The 24,707-nt window shown below is 45.0% G+C and overlaps 1 protein-coding gene across 1 annotated transcript; it reads right to left on the bottom strand.

Moving 5' to 3' along the window:
* Positions 1–942: 942 nt before the first annotated feature.
* Positions 943–23,448, bottom strand: ghrhrb (growth hormone releasing hormone receptor b). The gene is made up of 15 exons (XM_068320431.1): positions 23,234–23,448; positions 22,206–22,296; positions 21,859–22,056; positions 17,089–17,197; positions 10,746–10,850; positions 6,167–6,267; positions 4,038–4,135; positions 3,519–3,651; positions 3,277–3,430; positions 3,116–3,176; positions 2,353–2,422; positions 1,993–2,084; positions 1,766–1,895; positions 1,628–1,669; positions 943–1,497 (listed from the first exon to the last, which is right to left on the bottom strand). The coding sequence occupies exons 1-15, from the start codon at positions 23,446–23,448 to the stop codon at positions 1,306–1,308; spliced, it is 1,791 nt and encodes a 596-aa protein (XP_068176532.1). The 3' UTR covers positions 943–1,305.
* Between the last annotated feature and the right edge of the window lie 1,259 nt (positions 23,449–24,707).

Here is a 24,707-nt window from a genome sequence, read left to right as displayed (position 1 = left end):
GCGGACCCAGATCTTCCTCCACCAGACAGATCGCTGGACCAGAGACCCCAAAAGGTCCAGTTTGGTTCCATGGCTCCATAGAACTTCCCAGACCTTCTGGGTCTGATTAAATGACTTCAATGTGGAAATAAACTAAAAACCTGCGCATTGAGTATCAGGTGAGTTGGTTACCAATAACTGATCAATAGTAGATTTTGCCAATAACTACGTACTGGAGGTTGAATCATTTTACTTCCATTTATAAATTTAATGTTTAAACCAGAAGCCAAGCAATCAATATCACGAAATATACACATGAACAAACAGGGAACTATCAGGCGTAAGAGAAAAGAAACTTAAATCCGTAAAGTGAAACACGTTCATATAAATAACAACAAATCTGTTTCAGTCCCTCTTTTCCACCTGAAGTCTATTTACAACCATAAAAACACAACGAGGGATGAGTGTTACGAAATAGAGAATGGTTCACTTCAGGGGCGCAAAGGTTCCAACCCCAAACCCACAGACAAAATAAAGGTGTAACATGTGGAAGTCAAAGTATGGAAAAGTGGTGACTAGAATAAACTGAGGTACAACTGTGATGGTAAATTTCACTTTAGTGTGAAGTCAGTCTTTAAAGTCTTTATCTACTTTTAAATTTGAGATAGTTTTATTTATTTATTTTATTTTGAAATAGCATTCTGATTTCCTTTTTAAGTCTTTATTTACCTATGGTTTGAAAATAAAGTATTAAGTTACTTTTAATTTAACAAAGTTTTCATTTCCATATATTTTGAAATAAAGTCTTTCTTTCCTTTTATTTTATTTATTTACACAGACCAGTATCCAATCAGTTGTTGGTAGTTATTCAGCTTCCTGTACTGCTGACCTCTGATTGGCCTGAAGGTGTGGTCACATGTCCCAGAGAATATAACGAATGTAATAGAACTATTTCTGGGTTGGGGTTCTTCTAGATCTTTTTCAGACTCTCCTCAGGGTGAAGGAACTTCTGACTCATTCCGTGAGCAGGAAGTAAAAACGACACCTGTTTTAACCACAGAACAGCAATGGGTCATAATTATCTGTGTTGTTGTAGTTGAGGGACAAAGTGTTTCATCCTGTTTCCGTGGGAACGCGTGGGCACATCAGTGGGAATATCAAAAACGGAATAAAACCCTCGGTGGTTGCGGATAAAGTCATCATCATGTCCACCAGCCGAATGCAAAGGTCGTACCTTCAGACAACTCATACCGAGTAAAGCCAAAATACCTTAAAACATTCATCAATCTGTGTTTAAAGCCCCGCCCCCTCCCATCGTGCCGCTCCTCAGACCGCCGACACGTTGCTGGGCGTCAAGGTGTGTGTCTCCGAGGTCAGCTGATTGGGGCTGGATTTGTCCAGGACGGATATCTGCGTGACGGTGCTGCTCTCGGTGAACAGCGTCCGCCGTCGTTTACTGTACCGCAGGTAGTTCTGGGTCTGCCACTTCCAGAAGCGCTTCTTCAGTTCGGTTTGCACCTGAACAAAAGGGCAAGAAGGATAAGCTTTAGCTTTTCCGGAGCGCACGATTCGGCCCACACAATTGTACTTGTCAGACGAACAAACCAGCATCGCCTCCTGGAGGAGGCGATTGGGAACCGGTACTCACCTCCCCGTTGAGGAAGCAGTACAGCAGCGCCACGACGAATCCCTTCAGAGCAGAGACATATTAACACCAACCTCCATCCTGACCACACCTGTCTGGATTATCAGGCATCCTGAGGTCTACCTGTCGCGCCTGATTCACCTGAAAGGATCCCAGGCCAAGCTCGATGAAGATCCGAGCCTCCGCTCCGGTGTTCTCCGGCAGGAAGGCGAACACCATGTAGTGCATCCCGAACAGAGGGATCAGGAGCAGCGTGGATTTGGCCAGCCTCCTGAGGAGAGGGTACAAGACGATGAAGACTCCAGACGATGAAGACATCCGGCTCCAGTGTGAGAGTCTTCATCACGTGGAAGAACATTTGCTCTTACTTAAAGTGACTGGTGTCGTTGCCGCCGACGCCGGGAGACCTCAGCTTCTGGACCAGGATGCGGATCACATTGATGAAGATGATGAAGTTCACCTACACTTAAGGAAATGAAGAGTGAAGGAGAATCCAAGGTGTTTGACATGGATTGGCTGGAGTTTCAAACTGGGGGGGGGGGGGTGTAGCCCTCAGATAACACTGATCAGCTACCGGAGCTAACCGCTGGTGATAATAAGCCTGTCAACCCAAACCAATTTTCTGGACCTGTTTTACCTCCTCTGATGGGACCACCCATGAATCCTGAAAGGAGCTGGCGCTGAGTAAAAATCTAGCCTGACCCACATCGGCGCCGCTCCATACTCACCAGTAGGGATGCAGTGATGGGAGCCTTTATGATCCACCAGATGAAGGCCACGTCTGTGTCATCCCAACACCTGAGGAAACACAAGGTGTTCACCAGCGGGTTGTCGCTACTCTGAAGCTAGAACAGTTTCATCCTGTTTGAGTCTTTTTTGCTAACCTTAGCTAACTGGCTGCTGCCTGTAGCCGTATGTTTGAGTGTTATTGACTGACAGTCTCACATAACTCAGTGAGAAAACTAATAAGTTTGGATCCCACAACTATTCCTTTCCTTCCAATAAAGGGAGATGCTTATTAATCCAGTAGAAAATGACCACCAGGGGTGCAAATGCAATTTTTGTATTGGTAAAGTATCTTCTAATTGCAACCACATAATGGAACAAGAAGTTTAGTCACGCTGTCTCTTCCTTCGCTTGTGCAGAGCTTCGGTCGTCACGGCAACCTCAGAATGGGGAATCCCACAACATCGTAGGCGTTAACGAGACCAGCAGGGGTTTGTCCGATTAGCAGGAAGTGCCCAGAAACCACAAGCGATTCCAGGTTGTTTTAAATTGTGATTTGCATATCTTCTGTTTCGCCTCAGCGTGAACCCACAACTTGTTAATGTCCCCAGTAGGGTTACATCCCATTACACCCGGTCCCACGTTTGGGCCACAGAGGTGGTTCATTATATACTGTAAATCACTGTCGGCGGGGGGCAATTACTTCCATGTCAAAGATTCCTCACTGTTGTGAGATGTTATTATTTTTGTACCGCAGGAGCTCACCCCCGGTCGTCGTAGAAGCTGCGTGTAAGGATCCACGCTGAGATGATCGTTGTTGGGACACCTGGGACAAGCAGAAAGAGCTGATCATCAAGAAAGACCCAAAACAAAGGTCTAACTAGAGACGGAGAGGTAAGAAAAGGGAAAGACCGTGGTGAACCCACCCCAACCAATGAGGATATACCACCAGAAATATTTCTTCTGGAAAACAAAGGTGAGAGCCAACAGCGTCTGCAGGTACATGCCCTCCACCAGCAGCCAGAAGTAGTTGGCCAGGATGCTGAACTGGAAGAAGGCCACGGCCGATTTACAGGAAGTCTGTGGGAAAGACGTATCAGAGGGCAGAATCAGCGTTAGCATCCTCCATCTTCATCTGTGATCTGGAAAAACCGGTCGATATACTCACAGTCGACATAAAGCAGTGGTCCAGGTCTTCATCAGCGAACAGAACGCCATCTTTGATGAAGACAGCGCTCGCCCTCAGGATGAAGGAGAAGAACAGGTTGATGTGGATGTAGTTCCTGGTGCAGTGAAACTTCCTGTGCAAGAGAAAGAGATTAAATTTGAAGCACAAGATGGCGCTAGACTTGTGTTTGTTATTATAGACCTGGACTCTCCTCCAGCTCTATAATGATGTCAGTCGACTTCCTCACTCACGTCCATCATGAGTTTCAGAATTTATGCTGTGGAAAGATGGGAATATTTCTAAAATATTTCCACAACATGCCCGTCGTCTTTAAAGTTTCTCCCCGTGTCAGATCGATGTACCTTTGCTACGTCAATGTGGAGGTAAAGTTCAGACAGCCCTAGAGGCAGCATTTCCTTCAGACGTGTTGTGTAATCTGAGAGACAAATCAGCCGGACGAAGAAGAGGTTTGCCTTTAATCAGACAACTGATGTTGTTCCTGCTCCTGGGAAACATTACCTGAACACCGTGAAGACGAAAATAGCCGATATAAGAGCGATGAGGGAGGTGGCGTAGCCGGCGGTGTACACCTGCCTGAAGTTGGAGAAATACGATGTCTGGGAAAATGAGAGGAGACGCAGATGTTAGTCTTTATGTCTGGGCGTGTTGTCTTGTCTCTGACGTGAATTTGATTTGTGTAGAAGCAGTGCAAGAGTTCTTTGGCACAACTAACCCTAACCCTTACCACAACCCTAAACTTAACCCTAAACCTAACCTGAAACTGAACCCTAAACCACCCCTAATCTTAACCCTCACCTTAGCTCTAAACTTAACCCTAACCCTTAATTTTACCCAAACACTCACCCTAAACTTAACCCTAAACCTAACCTGTCACCTTTAACCCCAGACCCTAACACTAACACTAACCCTAACACCTGACCTTAACCACAACCCTAAAGCTAATCTTAAACCTCAGCCTAACCTAACCCTAAACCCAATCTTGACCTTAGTCCAAGCACAAACACTAACCCTAACATTAATCCTAAACTTAGCATTAACCCTCACCTCACCTCCCTAAACTTAACCCTAACCTTGCAATTTCGTCTGTCTGTCTGTCTGTCTGTCTGTCTGTCTGTCTGTCTGTCTGTCTGTCTGTCTGTCTGTCTGTCTGTCTGTCTGTCTGTCTGTCTGTCTGTCTGTCTGTCTGTCTGTCTGTCTGTCTGTCTGTCTATCTGCCTATGCAAAAGATGATCATAAGTCTTCTCATTGACAACTTGAAGCAAGCTCTTCTTGAAACAATATAATACTAGCCATCATGCTGTAGCTAACACCGAGACCACATGGTTAGCAAAGCTAGGAACAACTTTTCAAAATGCTCTTTGCACATGCAGTGCTCAACACTAAATGACCGTAGTTGTCCATTTATCATATCTTAAACTAAACCCCAACCCTAAACGGAGCCTTATCTCTAAACCTAACCTTAACCCTAAACTTAACGCTAAACCTAACTCTATACCCTACCCTAACCCGAATTCTAACCCAAAACTTAACCCTGAACCTAACACTATCACTAACCTTAACCCTAAAGTTAATGCTAATCCTAAACTTAATTTAACCCTAGACCTTACACTAACCCTCACCCTCATCCTAAACTTCACCCTAACCCTAACACTAAATCTTAACCCTGACCCTAACCATAAAAGGGAGGGGGAAACTCACACAACACTTGTAGCATCAGGAAAACTTTCTTCAGTGTATCTTCTAGATGTGAATTTCCCAGTTTGGTATTATTAAAGTATATCTGATCTAATCTAATCTAAGGTTTTTTAACTTCAGTGACGATAACTAAGTTATTTTTGGAGTTGGTCACATGAAGATAATCGATGGCGGTAGAGAGGATTCTGCAGGTCACTGAGCTGATGCAGGTTCAGAGTCTATTCAGATCATGAACAGATCTCCTACCACAGACCATTATGCTTTATTGATTATGATAAACATGGTAGCACATGATCAGAGGAGGTTAATTACTTTTGCACGAGGCAGATTGGGGTGAGCAATGTCTGAAAGGGTTAGGCTTAGGGTTCAGAGATGACGGAGGTGGTGGAGTTATTCCAGACTGTTCATCTTTAATTCGCTCTAATGCATCAAGGTGACATAAATACTTCTGCTAAACACATCATTCATCTCTTGAGGCCTCCTCTTACTGGCTCACAAGATTTCCAGAGAGGAAAGTCAATAGTTATTTGACAGCAGGAGCTCAGTGTTCAGAAAAGCATTGATGCAAGTTGTTTTTCAGTGGCAACGGTCCCACAAGATTCACAATAATGTCTCCGGAAAACAGAATGTCGATTGTTAATTTTACAGGCTGCTTGTGATGTCATTTTGTTAACGAGTGATGGGCTGCTTTAGCGAAAATAAAGATGTAAAGGTGTGGACGGTAACCTGCAGCGTCATCAGTCTGATGAGTCCTTACGTATTCACAAGCCCGCGACTGTTCATGCGTGTTCCAGTCGGAAACGTAACCAGATAGATGAAGGATCCAAATGAAAACAGTTATAATGGAATGAAGGAGCATAAAACTTACAGAGAATGGACTCAGAGGTCAGGGTTTGTCAGGGTTTGTCAGGGTTTGTTTGCTAAGCATTTACCTCTATTACTGGTGGTGTGGGTTCGATGAGCATGCAGGCCTCCTCGTAGGACGGGTACAGATTGGACCAGCCGTTCTCGGTGCAGTTCCTGTAGATGTATCCTAGAAAACACAAAAATAGAGACAGAGAAGCGGGAATCCGGGATTAACAAGAGAAAATCCAAAGAGGTTGAATCTGGCAAGAAACAAGACTTTCCTCAGACAAAAGATACATCAGGATAATTATTATTATCATTATGTGGCTACAGTTCTCTTGACTGTTGTCGCATTTGAAATATCCGACTCTTCGCTGCCCTCTTGAGGTATAAACGGGCCTGGCCTAATCAGATCTATAATTATTCTGGTAGATCGGTGTTGTAATCGTATCCACAGCAACACCAAGAAAGTAGATCCACAGATCACTCCACTGGCTTCCTCTGAGTGGAGGGAGGTTTTACAATCCTTCTGCTGGTCGACAAACCACTAAATAGCCTCCTCCATTACATCCTGACCCTTCTGGTCTTCTGGGACACGTCAAATTAATGTTCCCAGAAACAGAAACCAAACAAGATAAAGCAGCTTTTAGTTTCACGCTCGCCTGTGGAACAAACCGCCGGAGTCCCTTAGGTCCGCTCAGACCTTCTTGAATGTTGATTTGTCTTAATGTTTACTGTCATATGGTGAATAATGACTTTGTTTCACCGGTGATTTATTCCTGTGGCTAATAACCAGCAGGAAGCGTTACAGACACAACGGCATCACGTGTAACGTGTAAATACAGCTGATTAGCGATCAGGGCGCCACCGTTCGCCCATCCAAACAGATACGGCATGAATATGCAGCTTTTCTGACCAGACTTGTTAGATTTCCAGGAACCAACATGAATAATATGACTCCAATCGCTCTCCTCCACCTCCACCCTCCACAAACACACAATTAGCTAATACTTCTGTCTTCATTAGGATTCAGTTGGTTGCTCCATCTGCCTTTTAACGGCTTGAGTGGCCTGAGACACGCCACCCATTAAGAGGACGTTAGCATCTATACACAACACAGCAGCACCACTGAGGGGCACGTTCTTCCACTTCAGCCTCACAACAAACAAAACACCTCAAGCCAACGTCGATCAGTTATTTTGTGTCGGTACCACGTTTTAGTGGGAAGGTCAAATATTACATCTGACAGCAGATCAACGCAAACTCTCTTTCAAAGAATAAAAAGAGGATTTTGGAGTATGATGATGACAGGAAACTGCGACGGTGTCAAATGTCAGTAGCTGTCAGGCTGGTCCCGTTTTTATTTGGGCCATGACAGCAGAGAGAAACCATTGTGTTCAAACAGAATGAGTAATGGACCCCCATATCTCTGAGGCTTTACTATTGAATCAACTTGAAAAATATTGTCGGTTTTACTGGAAAGTTCCTCCTCTAAGGCAGCGAAGTAATTCCTAGAAAAATAAAAGCGGTTGAAAATACTGCAGTATGCATGCCAGGCCAGTAGGTGGCAGCAATTTTAAAACCAACACCAATGACATTTGCACAGTGGTTCACCAAATCTATGCTGGTTCACCAAATCTACGCTGGAAGAGCATTCATTAATCTTCTTTTCCACTTTCGCGGGTCGTGGGGGTAACTGGATCCTATCCCAGCGGACTCAGGGGCACTCTGGGCCCGATGCCAGTGCACAGAGAGGCTTAAGAGTCTGTAGCACAAACAAAACAGACATGCTAATGTTGTTGTAGTTGCTGTTGTTTATCTGTCCGCACCAATCAGGCTGGAACCTTTCCTTTAGGAACGTTCCTAAAGTTTACCATTTTAGGGTAAAACCATTGTCGTATTGTTGATCCCGTTCAAGATCTAATGATGGATCATCGCGATTTTTTCAGGTCTGTGGGGGTTTTATTGTTGGGGTTTTTTTTTGGTTATTGCTGTTGGTCTATGTCATGAATTCTCATTAAAATCCACTTAAATCTTTTCAATGTGTGACAAACAAACGTGGACGATCGCATTCTGAAATAGGAAAGTCTGAGTTTACACTTCCCCAATCATCGTCCTGTCAGGTGGAGGCAAGGGGGGGTTGTACTCAAACACTCCCCCACCAGGGCCTGAAGTCACACTCAGATCCTTTGAGCTCCAAGCCGACCGTGACACGCAACAGGTCATCCGCTTTCTGCTTGTTTACGAGAGGGAGGATAAAAAGTTTGCGGCGAAACAACAGATTTCATGATGTGAAGATACTGCCCGGCTCCTCGGCTCAGCCGAGGAGAGTGTGGGGGTTGTCGTGGGCGGTTTGTGCCGATATCGAGCCGCATTAGCCTGGCGTAACTCGGTCTACGCAGCCTGCAGGCCTGCAGCATCGGTGGGTGAACGGCTGGGGCTGCGATTGGAGGTCGGAAGGCTGGCGCTCCAGGGAGAGGAGTAGTCCTCCCTCCGCTGCGCTTAACATGCTGCAACAATTCCTGCCTCGTCTTTTTGGCTCTCGACGTGACCTCCTTGATTTGCCAATTCATTATTTTTCTCTTCTACCAGCCTCCCGTTGGATCGACTGGATCCGTTCATACCGACGCAACGCTCAATTTAACCGGTTGTCTGTGGAGGAGGGTCCGGGAACCCGTCGAGTTATGAGGTTATCAACGGCAACCTCTGCCTCCTGATCCCAGGATACCAAACGCAACATTCGGCAAGCCTTCGCTCCGAGTTTCGTCGGCTTTTATCCTGAAAAATGTTTCTCAACCAAGCATCCTACATAGTGTCCTCGTTCTCTTCTGCTGTGAAAAGTATTTCCAGGAAGATCTTGATCTGGCTGGTGCGTTAGCAGTCTATCAACGCCGCAGTCTGACGTTAGCTTCGTTAGTCATGCCTGTCCAGTAAACAGGTTTATGTCTTATTAAATTTCCAATCCTGTCAAGGAGACAAACAGAATTAGTTACAAGACGTGCATTTATCTACGTCTGAGCTGCAATAATGTGGTCGGGATATAAAGAGTGTGACATCAGAAGCCGTGGGTTTGCGTCCCAGCTGTGCTTGGGTTTAGGCGACAAAAGCACTTTGGTTAAGGTTGGGGGAACATCGTTGTTTCAGCTTCTGATCTACGGCTGCCATTAAACGTCCATAAATCTGTCTCCGAACCGCCTGCAGCTACAACATCTCAGAAACGACTCACCCTGCTGACAGACGGACACGTCTCAATCAGTTTAACGCGATTCTTTCTTAATTCTTTCCATTAAATCTTTATTTGTCTGCTTTCCTTTTGGTTTTTATTGTCTTAAATCTAATTTTGAATTCTTAATGTATCTCTATGGTGCCGGAAACCACCTTAAATCCTTCATTCCCTGTTGTCTGATAGGTGCTACATAAAATCTTGCGACACCATGGAAAATTACGGTTATGTAGTTAGCATTAGTTAGCAACGTTGACCCCTGAACTTACACTTTTAGCACTTTTACACACTTTTACACTTTTTAAAATGTTTTTTTCTATTTTCTGTTTAATCATGGTCTATTGATAAATTTGCAGACTGATGATGACCTCATCTGTCAAAGAAAACTTTCGACATTAAGACCTTCCATTTGATAATGTTAACTATGACAGCTGCCATTAGATTACTCTAACTATGATAGCCAACATCGGTTAACTGTAAATATGGTGGCTGACATTGGCTAAATCTAACAATGATAGCTGATGTTAACTAGCTCTAACTTGGAAAGCTGACATTAGCTAACTTTACTATAATGGCTGACATTAGCTAAATTATTTTAATGTCAAAGCTTTAATCACATTTAGCTGAAATGAACTAGCTTGAGTGATGAAAGCATTATCATATCTATCATAAGTTTAGCTTTGATAGCATTCATTAATGTTAAATGATGCAAATGTTGACATTCATTCTATTCTTCTATTATGTGTTTGTGTTTGAACCCAGTGGAGTTTCTCTACACGCAGAAGAAAACATGGCCTCAAAACCAGCTGACATCAATAGAGGGAAGCAGAACGAGGCGGCTGATGAAAGGAGGATGAAGATGAGGATGAGGATGACTACTGGCGGCATTATTCATCACGTGTTTACAGCTCTGCTGTACAAAGAGCAGAAAACAAACCAAGAGAGAGAGAAAAGGTGGGTAGAAACGAAATGACACCCTGATCCAAACGTTAATGAAAGTTTCACGGTGAGTTTAGTTTAGTTTAGTTTGGTTTGGTGTAGTATAGTATAGTATAGTATAGTATAGTATAGTATAGTATAGTATAGTATAGTATAGTATAGTATAGTATAGTATAGTTTAGTATAGTAGAGCTTAGTTGACTTGACATGACTTTAGTATAGTATGGTATGGTATAGCAGAGTAGAGTAGAGTTTAGTATAGTATAGTATAGTATAGTATAGTATAGTATAGTATAGTATAGTATAGTATAGTATAGTATAGTATACTTTACCTTACTTTGCTCTAGTTTAGTTTAGTTTAGTTTAGTTTAGTTTAGTTTAGTTTAGTTTATGGATCCCTGATCAAATGCATTGGAAGTGAAACGGATCAATACATCCGATGACGTGATGGCGTGTGGTTGTCGTGACAATGACGCTGAGTTTCCATGCAGGAAGAGGTTCACCTTCGTTGTTGGCGAACAGGGACACGTCGGCACACGACACGCTGACCACCCGTCCCGCCTCAGCGCGGCGCCAGCAGTGAATCTCATCCCACGCCGTCGGACAACCTGAGGGGAGGAGACAAGAGTTCAGCACCTCACCGGTCAGGTAAGAGTCCGACCGATGACACAGTCAGACGACAACAGTCTGAGTACAAATACAACAAACAAACATGAATTACATTCATTAAAACTAACCAGTGAAATTGTTTTTTTTTAAATGGGAGCAAAAACAATTTTTCTTAAATTAACTTTTACTTTTATTTTATTTTCTACAGTTTAATTTTGTGAACACTTCAAGTATTTCTACACTAATTTTCTGGTTGGACAGAACCTGAAAAAAAGAGTGGATTAATTGATATGGTTTACTCAGATTTCCTCTTTTCGAGTTCAGTCGTTCTCGATTATATGTCGATTTTCAAAACAATATACGAAAAAATAAAAATCAACTGTACATCATTTTCTTCCACTTTATGTCTGTCTGCCACAAATACGAGAATTATAAAATCACTAGTAAACCGTTGAAAGCACATAATATCATGTTACTGTACAATAAATCAGAATAAAACATATAATATCATATTATTAGTGTGTAGCAACCCCCGTGACCCACAGTGAGGAAGAAGCAGCTGAAGACAATACGGAGACATATTTTCTGCCCTATCTTTAAAATAAAATTTGATTTTTTTGTCAGCTTGAAATGGATTCATATTAACCAAATATTAAAATTCTTCTTCCTCTTTTCCTTTCAGCTTCTCCCTTCAGGGGTCTCCACAGCCAATCAGTGTCCTCCATCTAACCCTGTCTCCTCATCCTCTTCTCTCACACCAACTACCTTCATGTCCTCTTTCCCTACATCCATAAACCTCCTCTTTGGTCTTCCTCTAGGTCTCCTGCCTGGCAGTTCAGAACTCAGCATCCTTCTACCAATATATTCACTATCTCTGGACATGTCCAAACCATCTCAGTCTGGCCTCTCTGACTTTATCTCCAGAACCTCTAACATGTGCTGTCCCTCTGATGTACTCATTCCTGATCCTATCCATCCTGGTCACTCCCAGAGAGAACCTCAGCATCTTCATCTCTGCTACCTCCAGCTCTGTCTCCTGTCTTTTCCTCAGTGACACTGTCTCTAGACCAAACAACATCGCTGGTCTCACCACAGTTTTGTACACCTTTCCTTTCATTTTAGCTGAAACTCTTCTATCACACATCACACCTGACACTTTCCTCCACCCGTTCCATCCTGCCTGGACACGCTTCTTCACCTCTTTTCCACACTCTCCATTGCTCTGGACTGTTGACCTACACTCCTACACTCTTGGAGCTCTTCCTCTCTCTCTTCCTACGAACACATTTTCCTCCTCTCCTTCTTCGACCAACAGTAATCCAATTTCCACCGGCGCCCTGTAGGTCAACAGCGCCGATGACGGTCGTTGTTAACCCGGGCCTCGACCGATCCGGTATGGAAGTCATAGGTTTGATCCGCATCTTTGATTTGGCAAAAGTTTTACTCCGGATGCCCTTCCTGACGCAACCCTCTGTATTTATCTTGGCTTGGGACCGGCACAATAAGACACTGGCTTGTGTCCTCGTGTGGCTACATTAAATATTATTAAAATATTATTAAAATAATTAATTAAGTCCAGTAGAGAACTAGGAAAAAATAGACTGGAGTGGAAAAGTAATTTCTCCAAGGGGATAATAAGAAGTATGTTTCTTCATCTTCTCTTCTTCTGGGAATAGTTATCTTCAGTTTAGTCTGGAGACTATAGTTAATTTAAGTTACTTCGTTTTTAGACTTACGTAGCGTCTCCGGGAACCGATCAATGACATAAAACAAAGTTAACCCTTCATTTATTCTCTATACGTAACACATGAGTACGACCAGCTTCTCTTTAACATCCGTGTTGGAGTCATCCTGATGTTACGCCGACATTCCTTTTTACCGCTTTAACATTGTCTTAATCCAGATTTAAGATATGCTGGATAATTAAACTTGAGCTGGATTATAGCTGCATCATTTAACTAAACTCTCACAATTCACGCCTTCAGATCTAAAATCCTAAATAAGACCCGTCGGGGTCTTCCTGTCGCGTCTTCATCAAAACCTAACGACAGTATAATTTGTATGGAAGCCCGGATGTGTCATTTTCTAAGAGCCTCCCCTCAGTCTGGGAGAACGAGGGGAGGCTTGATTCGCCTGACAGGCGCTCCCCACCCCACCCAGACTCCACCTCGGGCCTCTTCGTCCGACCCGACGCTCACCCCCACCTCCCCTCTCCAGCACGCGTCGGCTTCATTCCCAGCATCTAAACCCGCTAATGGTTCTGATGGAAAGACCTCAAAGCGCCGCGCAAAGGAGACGGCGTTGTCTGAGAGCTGTCACCGCCAACGGATTTCGTCCGACGCTCATTAATTGCCACGAAAGGATGGCATCCCTTTGTTCCGATGCTTTCACGCTGTCGGTGTCTGAGTCACGCCGTTGGAGGATGTAGGTTAACGTCCTGCAGCAGAATGCATCATCTCACCCACAACCAACAGCTGGCTCAAAGGCACGAGAGCAGGAACCTGATGGACCCAACTCGCCATCTCCACTCGTTTCATCTTTAGCTTTTTGCAGTGCGTTGACCTTTACCCCGCTGACATTCGTATCGTCAACAATCAACACTGAGTCACGGGGCGAACTCTGACTCCTGGGGGGCAGAACAGACCATTTCTTCTTCCCCTGTTTGTTCATACCTCCCCTTCGGTGGCTGTAAATCCTTTCCTGTTACGCTTCAATAAAGCTTCTGTCCTCCTCGTCGTGTTTCCCTTGCTGCCGTAAAACCGTTAGCGTGATAAGTCCGGACAGAACATCGTCCTCTCATAAACAGCATCTTGTGATAAGGGAGGAAGAGGAGGAGGAGGAGGACCGGTGCCCTGTTTGCAGGTCTTTGGAAACGATCCTCATCCACAACGATGAGCCAAAACTACGACAAGAAATGTGCGACGGCCTCCGACGACAGACCCATCAGCTGTCTCTTTGACCACGACTGACGGGAGAGAACCCGTCATCCTCGAACAGAGTGAGTAATGAACCCCCGTCCCTCTGTGACTCAACTATCCACCTTAATCTCGTGACTCGGACCCTGATAACAAACCGTTTCACTTAAATCGGAAAAGTTTGACTTCAAAACTGTCTCCAGAAAAAACCTGCATGAAGTCAGCCAGGCCAGTAGGAGGCACTGTCATTTCCAACACCGCATGAGAATATCAAAGAAGTCGTGCGCCTCATCGTTGTTATGGTGACGGTGTTTTCAAAAGAGTACACTGGCTTTTAAAACACCTGAAGAACAAGAGACTAGTTTAAAACACCTGAAGAAGAGACTAGTTTAACACACCTGAAGAGACTAGTTTAAAACACCTGAAGAGACTAGTTTAAAACACCTGAAGAGACTAGTTTAAACACCTGAAGAAGAGACTAGTTTAAAACACCTGAAGAAGAGACTAGTTTAACACACCTGAAGAGACTAGTTTAAAACACCTGAAGAGACTAGTTTAAACACCTGAAGAAGAGACTAGTTTAAAACACCTGAAGAAGAAGAGACTAGTTTAAAACACCTGAAGAAGAGACTAGTTTAACACACCTGAAGAGACTAGTTTAAAACACCTGAAGAGACTAGTTTAAAACACCTGAAGAGACTAGTTTAAACACCTGAAGAAGAGACTAGTTTAAAACACCTGAAGAAGAGACTAGTTTAAAACACCTGAAGAAGAGACTAGTTTAAAACACCTGAAGAAGAGACTAGTTTAAAACACCTGAAGAAGAGACTAGTTTAAAACACTGAAGAAGAGACTAGTTTAAAACACCTGAAGAAGAGACTAGTTTAAAACACTGAAGAAGAGACTAGTTAAAACACCTGAAGAAGAAAAGACCACTTAATAATTTGTGATTAGCCTTTGTCATAGAGACAGACCTGAAGCGTCTCTATCAGTCTAAAAGAACAGCACAGTTTCCTTTATTTCCTAATTATTACTCCATTATTTCCATTGAGGATTAATTTATCGTTGCCTCCACCTCTGGTATTTTCTTGGTGTAATTAGTTATGGAAATGGCATCTCCGAGTTTCCAGGAAGAGCCGAGGAGAGCGCCGGTCGATGTTTAATGATCTGTGCAAATGCCAACAATCAAATGTGAAAGCCTTGTACAAACACACACGCACACACACACACACACACACACACACACACACACACACACACACACACACACACTTGGGTGAGGCTGGCTGTAGGTCGCCGTAACACTAATTACGAGCATCCCTTAGAAACGGGTTGGACCGCTAACTCGCGTCTGGACTCTCCACTTCCTGGTTCCCTGGCGGTCTGGAGGTGTGAAGGTAATTAACCCAAAGAAGACGCCGCCTCCGGATAGGGATTAGAACACGCAGCGTGTCCAAGTTTCATCCTCTTTTTTCAAACACAACCGTCTTATCAATATCAGAGTTTTCCTGGAGGTATTATTGGCATCTCTAGCCCTCGTTTTCAAACCTGCAGCTCTGCACACAGGTCTGGTTTTTTTTATGTTAATATCCGTTTGTGGGATGCGTGTCCTGATTCCTGACGTTTGATTGGCTGGCAGGCTGCTTGTCCGACCACCTGCCATCCTCCATGAAACTTTGGGAGTGTCTGTCGAGGCTTTTGTTTGATTTAATTGGATTTATTTTACTTTAACGTGGTGAGACACCTGAAGGGAGATGGTTCCACTCACTTCTATTCAGCTTTAAGTAAATATACTGGTCCAGGTTGGCCAGATTCGTCCTCTGATTGGTGGATCTCGTGTTGGCGTTCTAGCGCTCTACCCCTAACCTCCACCTTTTGAGCTACGTCAGTGTTTTTATGAGATCCGTGACGGGCCGTAGACGGCGGCGTCTCTTTCCCGTCAGCCTGACGCTCCTACCTGCCGCCTCAAACTAATTGTCACGGCTCCTCTTTGGACGACTTCAGGAAGGCATGACAAATGATTCAATTAATTCTGAACGACAGCGGCGGCGTCACGCGCCGCCGAGCAGACGACTGTCGCCGCTAACTGCATGACTTTAATCAACCTTCTCAGACTGGGGAGCCAGAACGAAGTGGGGGTGGGGGTAGGGTGGGGGGGGCTGTCTCACCTGCCTGGAGAGGAGTAACATTACTCCCAACACTCGGAACAAAGAGAATCATATTTCTGACGCGTTTTCAGACGGCGTCTGGGAGCAGACGTGGAGGAGGAGCTGCTGGTCTCACGCTTCGGAGGAAGGATAACCGACCAATCTGCTCGGATTCTGTGGGGCCAAACGAGGTAAGATTGACCAATCAGATCCTTTAATCCAGGCTTTGCCACACCTGATTAGCTGTGTTGAGTGTTTTGGTTGCGTTGAGTGCTGTGGTTGAGCGATGGATCCTAATTGGAGAAGGAGAATGAAAAGTGTTTCCTGCAGGGAGGCTTTGACGGAGTCCTACCGTGAAGCAGAGGTATGACTCATCAATCATTTACCGTACAAGGATAAAGATCCAGATAAAGATTACATTTGAAGTCTTTAGTTTAGGTCCGGGATAAGGACACTGCTAAAGTCCTTCATGGGTCGGTGGTTCGTACATCTCAGTCGTCCTCTTTTTTTGCCGACATTTGAAGCAGCCGTCAGGACGGGACAGCCCCGCAAACAAAGCCTACAAATGATGCGCCCCTGGAGACACGCCTCGTGAGTCCCAACAGTCTCCTACATCCGTGGACAGAAATCTGAATTCTCAGCAGCTCAGCTCCACAACAGGGTTCAAGGTGTTCTGGACTGCAGAACAGAGTCTCCAGTGATCCGGAGGTCTCTGCTGATGGAATTTAAATCTGTGGAGATCCACCGGGGAGCTGGAGACAGCAGAATCTAGGCTGAGGCACGAGATTCGTAGGGGGTGGGGTTGGGGTAATTCCTGGACAAAGGACTGAGCAGCTAATTCCAGTGAAGCCTGGAATTCTACAAACTTAAGCCACTTTCCCTTCGGAGTAATATCCAGAATGTGTTTTCATTTAGTTTTAAGACCTAATAAATATAAATATGACTCGTGCAGAGGAGGGGCGGGGCTCAGTCATTCTCAGATGGAGGATTATTGCCCCTTTGGCAAACTGACGTGTTTTGGAGGCTCTCAAGGTTAAACGAGTGGAGGAGGTTGGGTAAATTAAAGGCGGCCAACTAATGAATTTACTTGTCTTTCTGAGCTGTTGATGTGAAACGAGGCCCCTGGGAACCAGACCGTTACCTGGGAGGACAGGGACAACTACGTGAGGACCCACCTGTCCTGGTGGAGCGGTTCTTCTCCTCCTCTTTGAGGACCTGGCTGCATTCTTCTTGAGCCCTCATGTGTTGAAACACCAGGGCGCAGTCGGGATGCATGGCGTCCGCCTGAGGAGAGACGAGTCATTAGACAAAGCTCCAATCCTCATCAGTCCCAGCAGAGTCATCAGCCACCACCACCATCGGCATCTAAATTCCAATGGGAGGGATTTATTTTGTTCGTTACGTCACATCTTCCTTTAAAGGTCAAAGCACCAAAGACTTTTTGACGGACTTACCAAGAATGGACCTTTTTGTCCAGAACAGACTCCATTGAAGGGTCGGATCCAGGATCTTCACATATCTGGTTCTCTATTTTTAAAATGCAGGCATAGAAAGTTGTTTCCACTGGGTTGCATCTTATCTAAATGAATTATTATCATTATGAAAGGCCCGCAGAGGATGACATGAACCAAACAGTGATAACTCAGGTAAGCAGAAGTCAGAGAGTCTGGTGGAGGAATTATTCTCTATATTAAACATTTTCTTCTTCTATTTAAGGATCATCTGATCCTCCGGCCAAATATGAACCCACAGAAGTCCAATCTGTTAAATATGTACTCTATTTATTTAAACTGGGTGGCCCCTAGACTCCCCCATCAAGGACAGTTTAGACCTGCAGCATTATCAGTGAGGCGTCTGAGTGGGTCTGACAGCCTCACAACCAAACCAGACGTCAGTCGCATCTGAAAAACTGCTTTATGTAAGATAGCAGCTCGACGCGAGACAACACAATGTCGTTCTACATTAGTGACTCATACGAGCCGGCCTGATGGTTTCCTTATTTCACCTAAGAAGCCGGATAATAAAATCTGTGCGTGTCTGAGTGAAGAGCTGCCATTTCAACATGCGCTTTAATTATTGTAACCCTCCATCCAAATGGAAACAGTTTGCGTCGCCGCCGCATCATTTGAATTCAATCTCGACCTAACCCGGGTCATTATCGCAGGGCACCGATCGCCTGCAGCCAACCTTTACGAGCCGCCATCATTTACATTCAGGACCTCAATGAGACAAAGGACAGACAATCAGCAGTGTGTGTGTGTGTGCGTGTGTGTGTGTGTGTGTGTGTGTGTGTGTGTGTGTGTGTGTGTGTGTGTGCGTGCGTGCGTGTGTGTGTGTGTGTGTGTGTGTGTGTGTGTGTGCGTGCGTGTGTGTGTGTGTGTGTGTGTGTGTGTGTGTGTTATTGTCTCGTTAATATTTCAATTTCCCCTCTGCATCAAGTCATTTTTTTCTCAATTTCTTCGTTTTCTTGCTTTATGCTGACGACACCCACGTTTATTGGCTCAATCAGACTGACGCCAGATGCATTCACAGGTCGTCAGACATTTCTGTACTGATAAAGTTCTACATGTCGCACCTTAAAAACACATCCGGTGTTGATAATGATAATGAAACAAGACTTTCTCGAGTTGCTGTTGTCGGATTAGTTTGACTACAACAGCCACAGCAGCTTGGAGACGTTTAGCAATAATGTTGATTAGTTTTAAACTTATTTTAAATCAAATTAATTTTTTTTAAAGCATCATCTGCATATTTTCATTCATCTATCAGCCGTTTGAGGTCACAAATAGCCGAGTAGAGATTTAACCTGGTGGGACTTGCTTCTCAAATACTTAAAAAGGACCCATTAGCAGCTAGCGGCTAACAACACTACCACTTAAAAATAAAGTAGGAAAATAATTAATTTTATATTTTAATTACGCGTTTATCATCTCTTAAACCCTAGATTATGCTGATTCTGTAAACATGACACTTGAAAAGCACCAAAATAATTAAATATGTATATGTTACTCTGTCAGACAAAAAAAAAAAAACAGCAAATATGTCAGACAAACAGTTTTCTGCCCATCTTGGCATCGACATTTCTTTATTATGTTGTCCACAGCAATAATAAATCACGGGAGAGGTGGGTTCTTTCCCCAATAAGCTTCTATTACAGTGCTTTTCTTCAGTGGAGTCGCCCCCTGTTGGTCACTAGAAATTATACAGTTTTAAGACATTAAAAATATTCAACCAGTCGATTTTTGCTGGTTTGAATTTCTTGGATGAAGACAGTTGAATATATTTTATCCAGGAGGCGGCATCTCGCTGCTCTGTGTTGTTTGTGTGTAATGATTAGACAGTTATCTGTATTGATCGGTTTTAGTCCAGTATCCAATCAGTCCATTTGATCCAGCATTAGAAAGGTATTAAGCCCGGTGAACTATAATGAAAACAGATCAGGTGATCACCGATCAGAATTGCAGCACAGTCTCTGGAGGAAGTAGCTAATAACACAGGATCAATAAACGCCTCCAGTCATCATTAAACAGTCAGAAGATGATGGACAACTAGTTTAAAAGAAGATTGATCTGATTTAAATTTCATGTTTTGGTCCCTGAATCCTCTGCTTTGAGATTCTGTGAGGTTTATAAGCAGAAATATCATGAATTATTTACATTTTCTTGAGTGATTTAATATTAATCTGGGAATTATTTTAATGTTTGATATTTAATGTTTACCAAATGCTCAGAATAATTTTACAGACACCCAGAAATAGCACAAAAATAAATATCTAGTAGATCTGTAAAACGGTTGAATCATTTAATCTCAGTGAATAATCTGGCACCTCATAATAGATTCATAGTCATATTTTAGACATTTTATTTAAGTGGGGAAATGAGATTTTTAACTTTTCCCAAATGTGCGGTTTGATGAATCATCCGCGGCAGAACGATGCAGCACAAAAATACACAGAAATAACGTTCAGTTGTTTAAAAAAATCTACAGCTAAAAGCATTTATTAAGGAATAAACGTGTCCCTTCACCCCGGGAGGTGCGTGGACTCACCGTTCCCCACAGCGGCAGCAGGAGACCCAGGTGAAGTAGCGCGACCCCCCGTTTCAGCCAGCAGCTTCTGGAGGTGAGCTTCCGGCGCGAAAACATCTTCAGGGTTCGTTCAGCTGGAGGACTGAAATGTGCGAATCGGTCCAGGGATGATGTCAGGCTGTCCGGTGACCGGTGCGGGGGAAGGTCCGCATGACGCGCGGAGCGGACGCGGGACTCGACTGTGCGCGTCAAGGTGCGCTCCTCCCTGAGAGCGCACAGACGCGGCCGCGGCGCGGCGGCGCGGCGGCGGCGCGGCGCGGTGCCGCGCGCGTCGACACCAGAAGAGTAATGGAGTAAATGTACGCCTCCGGACCGAGGGACTACTTTCACGTCACAACCCCGTGAGAAGCGTAATCCATCTCAAAGCCCACAAAGAACCCAGGTTTACCTCCCGTGAGGCGTTCAGGGTCAGGTTTTACTGAAGGAAAAACGAGCCACACGTAGCATGTTGGAGAACATACTGGTGCCTCCCTCCAGAACTTTTGTTCCAACAGACTTAAATATAGGTCTAAGTCTCCTCGTCCTACCTGGACCCCTTAGGGGCGGGTCTGTGGGCGGGTCCAGGTGTCTCGACTTGGAAAAGGGGCGGATCCAGGATTTATTTGAAAGTGTGTGGGACCAGTCCGCCGCATCTGAGTGGCATGATATGTTATTTTTTATGCTGATGGTGCACACGTTAATCCAACCAATCAGACGTCACCCCCAGCTTAATCCAGGTGAATTCACAAGGTTAGGGAATAGTGAGGTTAGAGGGAGAAGAGATCAAGAAGGTGGAGGATTTGAAGTACTTAGGCTCAACAGTCCAGAGCAATGGAGAGTGTGGAAAAGAGGTGAAGAAGCGTGTCCAGGCAGGATGGAACGGGTGGAGGAAAGTGTCAGGTGTGATGTGTGATAGAAGAGTTTCAGCTAAAATGAAGGGAAAGGTGTACAAAACTGTGGTGAGACCAGAGATGTTGTTTGGTCTAGAGACAGTGTCCCTGAGGAAAAGACAGGAGACAGAGCTGGAGGTAGCAGAGATGAAGATGCTGAGGTTCTCTCTGGGAGTGACCAGGATGGATAGGATCAGGAATGAGTACATCAGAGGGACAGCACATGTTAGAGGTTCTGGAGATAAAGTCAGAGAGGCCAGACTGAGATGGTTTGGACATGTCCAGAGGAGAGATAGTGAATATATTGGTAGAAGGATGCTGAGTTCTGAACTGCCAGGCAGGAGGCCTAGAGGAAGACCAAAGAGGAGGTTTATGGATGTAGTGAAAGAGGACATGAAGGTAGTTGGTGTGAGAGAAGAGGATGAGAAGACAGGGTTAGATGGAGGACACTGATTGGCTGTGGAGACCCCTGAAGGGAAAAGCCGAAAGGAAAAGAAGAAGAAGGGTGAGGTTTGAGTTTAGGATTAGGGTCGGCATCCCTTCTGGGTTGGTGTCCCCACCAGGACTCCAGGACTTGGGGTCTCCCTTTGGAGGTTTTCCGGACCCAAACATTTGGACGGAGACCTGGATGAGTTCAGGGAACCCATCGGTCCATTCAGTGATGGTAAATTAAAAAAAGAGGAGGGTCCTCGTCTTGATGGGGTCCCTTTAAGGACTGAAAAACAACTGATTAACAGAAGGAAAGGAAAAGACGAGGATGGAGGGATGAGCGGAGTCCATCTTTGACCTGGACCCCTACAGAAGACGACCTCTTCCTGTTTGTCCACATCTGCTCTTCTATGGACAAACAACATTCCTCTGTGGAGTGTGTGTGTGTGTGTGTGTGTGTGTGTGTGTGTGTGTGTGTGTGTGTGTGTGTGTGTGTGTGTGTGTGTGTGTGTGTGTGTGTGTGTGTGTGTGTGTGTGTGTGTGTGTGTCATTGCTGGACACCCCCTGTTTGCAGCTGTATGGACCCAGACGGCCCTGCTGGGACACCGTGATCCTCAGAACCCTGATGGGAACGCATCGGTCCAGATGTGACCTCAGGACGTCTTCATCACTGAGGAAGAGCAGCGAGATGAAGAACCAGAGCTGTGGCTTTAACTCAAAGGGGAACGTGTAGGTTCTCTGTATGCGTGACGTTTGAGGCTACCGGGACCACCCGGGAACAACACGGACACCGGGTCGTCTTTGGGAGAGGGTGGAACAAATCGAAAGGTCATGACCTCAGAAATGTTTTGCGCTTGAAGGGAAGCCGTTAGCGCTTCATCGTTTCGAGGCTACATAAAGGAGCGCACCTTAACTGCACATGTGGCGTCAGAACTGATGATGATGACGAAGGGTGTTGGTTCCAGAACATGATAACCTTCTCGCTCTCCGCCGGAACGCCTGAAGGGACAGCTAGGGCCCTGATTTGAATCATAATAGAGTCGTGATTGTGTAACATTTAATATTCCATATCTCTATCTGGACTCTTTTAAAGTAATGACCTCACATCAAGACTTTATTGGAAAGCGCTTCTCTCTTGCTCTTCCTCTTTTCTGCCTGGCGTGTTGACTCTCGTTTATCTGCTGCGGCGTCGGGTTGTAATTTGCTGTTTTATTACCTCCGCCGTGGCACTTGTGCATTCTCCAGTCTACTTCTGTTGGTTTCTTGAGGTGTGAAACGACTGGACGGATTTTAGGAAACCTGTTTTTGCCTGTTTTTAATCCAGGGCGTCTTCAAGCAGGGATCAACGTGATCCAGTTTCCTTCTGGTCTTTAGAGTGTTTGCTCTGATGTTTGTGGTCTTCTGTCTTCAGAAGTGTTTTTGGATACACACACACACACACACACACACACATACACACACACACAGCAGCAAAATGTTTTTTAAAATGATTTGTGTTCCATTCCCAAACAGAGAATGGAGCTTCAGTCTTCTGAGAGCTACGTCCAGATAGGTTTCCAGGACATAGACCTGACAATATGACTTTTTTAGAGACTGGTAAGACACTAAAGACCGGATCCACAGCAGACAGGAGGTACCCCTGGGATTGCCCAACACATACCATTAGAGAGCAAAACACCGTCTGGGGCCGCATACATTGAGATGTATAACCAAGTAGCTGAGATTGTAACCTGGTATGGATTAGAAATCCTCAAGTCCCAGTGGGAGCCACCATTGAGGGTGGTTGAGAACTGTAGGTTGTACGGGCCGGGCTAGGTACTGTCTAGGTTCCGGATACAACAACAACCAAAGTCCCTATCCAGAACAGGAACAACAAAGACACTGAAACCTCAAACCCTCAACCCAAATGTATGGTCCCAGGAATTTGTTAGAAGACCTGAGCATTGGGTTCCGGGACTCTGGTAGAGGACTTGAGTTTGAGGTCCAAGGACTCCGGTCGAGGACTTGAGTTTGAGGTCCCAGGAGTCCGGTCGAGGACTTGAGTTTGAGGTCCCAGGACTCTGGTAGAGGACTTGAGTTTGAGGTCCCAGGACTCTGGTAGAGGACTTGAGCTTGAAGTCCCAGGACTTGACAAAGTTTCCTGAAAGCCATTCTAGAGACTCTCACGTCACCGACGTGACGTCTTGTTGGATCTGTTCTGGTAAGGCACCACTGTCATCATGAACAATAATAATCTAATGCTGACGCCACTCAGCTGCCACGACGCCAGTATCTTTGTCTACGATTGGCTGTAAGACGACGCTAATGATGATATGGAGATTACCTCCAAATGACGGCGTCAGTCAAGGCCTGAATCTTGTGCCTATTGCAGCGGCTTAATGATCTGTTTACTTGCCGTTCCTCTAAAGACCCTGCTGATGGTTGCCATAGAGTTTCAGAGTTCTCCTCCTAATTAGATGAACAAACCCAACAGTCCACATTTCCTCCTTTTCTGCTGATGTCTTGTAATTGAACACGCGACGCCTCACATTAATCACCATTATCTGCTAGTCGTATTTTTTCATTACAGTTGCTGCCATTCAAACGTGTCGTCGAAGCAGCAGTCTTCAACTCGGGGATATCGTGTTCCGGAAACGCTTCATTCACTAGTTCCAGGTTATTCCAAACTGAAGGAAAAGAAACATGGATTCATATTTCATGTCCATCAGGCGTCCATGTGACGCACCAAACAGGAGGATCCCGGGGCCAACCAAGGATCAATCGGCGGTTCCTCCCTAGAACCCTTGCATCCTGATTCCATCAGAGGTAAACACGGATAAATCCGCCGCGGTCCCACGGGAAGCTCCTCTCTGTACTTTTTATCTATGGTTATCAGGCGCCAGGCAGCCAACATCTTATCTCCTTTCGGAATTTCCAATCACATATTTCCCCCTGTCAACTTCACTCTGCTGGCTGAAGTATAAAGCAGAACAGGAGATCATAAATCACTCCGGGAGACTCTGAAGCTGCCGACGAGACGGGGTTAACCTTTCCCGCGCTGAGTTATGCAGATGGAACGTCGGCCAGCGAGGCTTCCCGTGACAGTCGGGAAGTTGTGTGCTGGGTATGATGGATGTAGACGGGGGTCCCACAGGTTCTGATGGCATACACCCCTCAAACAAGATCTAAAGATCACCACGACTGCGAATTAATTTCAGCCTCCGGAGACGCCAGCCACACAAACCCTGTAAATATGAGCAGAATGTGGCTTTAATGACGCATTCATAAGCGCTAATGCTGATAAGAACTGAAAGAGCACATGGCCATGAAAGCCATAATTTCCAATGGTGGGGGGGATAAGAGGTTTTCTCCTCATGGGAGAAGAGGAACTTTTTTATTAAATTGAATTCATTAAAAATGGACTCAGAAGA

Source organism: Antennarius striatus, chromosome 7 (genome assembly GCF_040054535.1).
Source record: "Antennarius striatus isolate MH-2024 chromosome 7, ASM4005453v1, whole genome shotgun sequence".
In the NCBI taxonomy this organism is placed as follows: Eukaryota; Metazoa; Chordata; class Actinopteri; order Lophiiformes; family Antennariidae; genus Antennarius; species Antennarius striatus.
This window is presented reverse-complemented; position numbering and strand designations above follow the sequence as displayed.

Bases quoted from the DNA above. Each gene is read 5' to 3' on its own strand.
- ghrhrb (XM_068320431.1), bottom strand. From the start codon at position 23,448: ATGGCTTTCAGGAAACTTTGTCAAGTCCTGGGACTTCAAGCTCAAGTC. The intron at 17,198-21,858 runs GTGTCCAGCAAT...GTCTCTCCTCAG, and splicing joins CATACAGCTGCAAACAGGGG to GCGGACGCCATGCATCCCGA. The intron at 3,652-4,037 runs GTAATGTTTCCC...TCTCTTGCACAG, and splicing joins TTCGTCTTCACGGTGTTCAG to GAAGTTTCACTGCACCAGGA.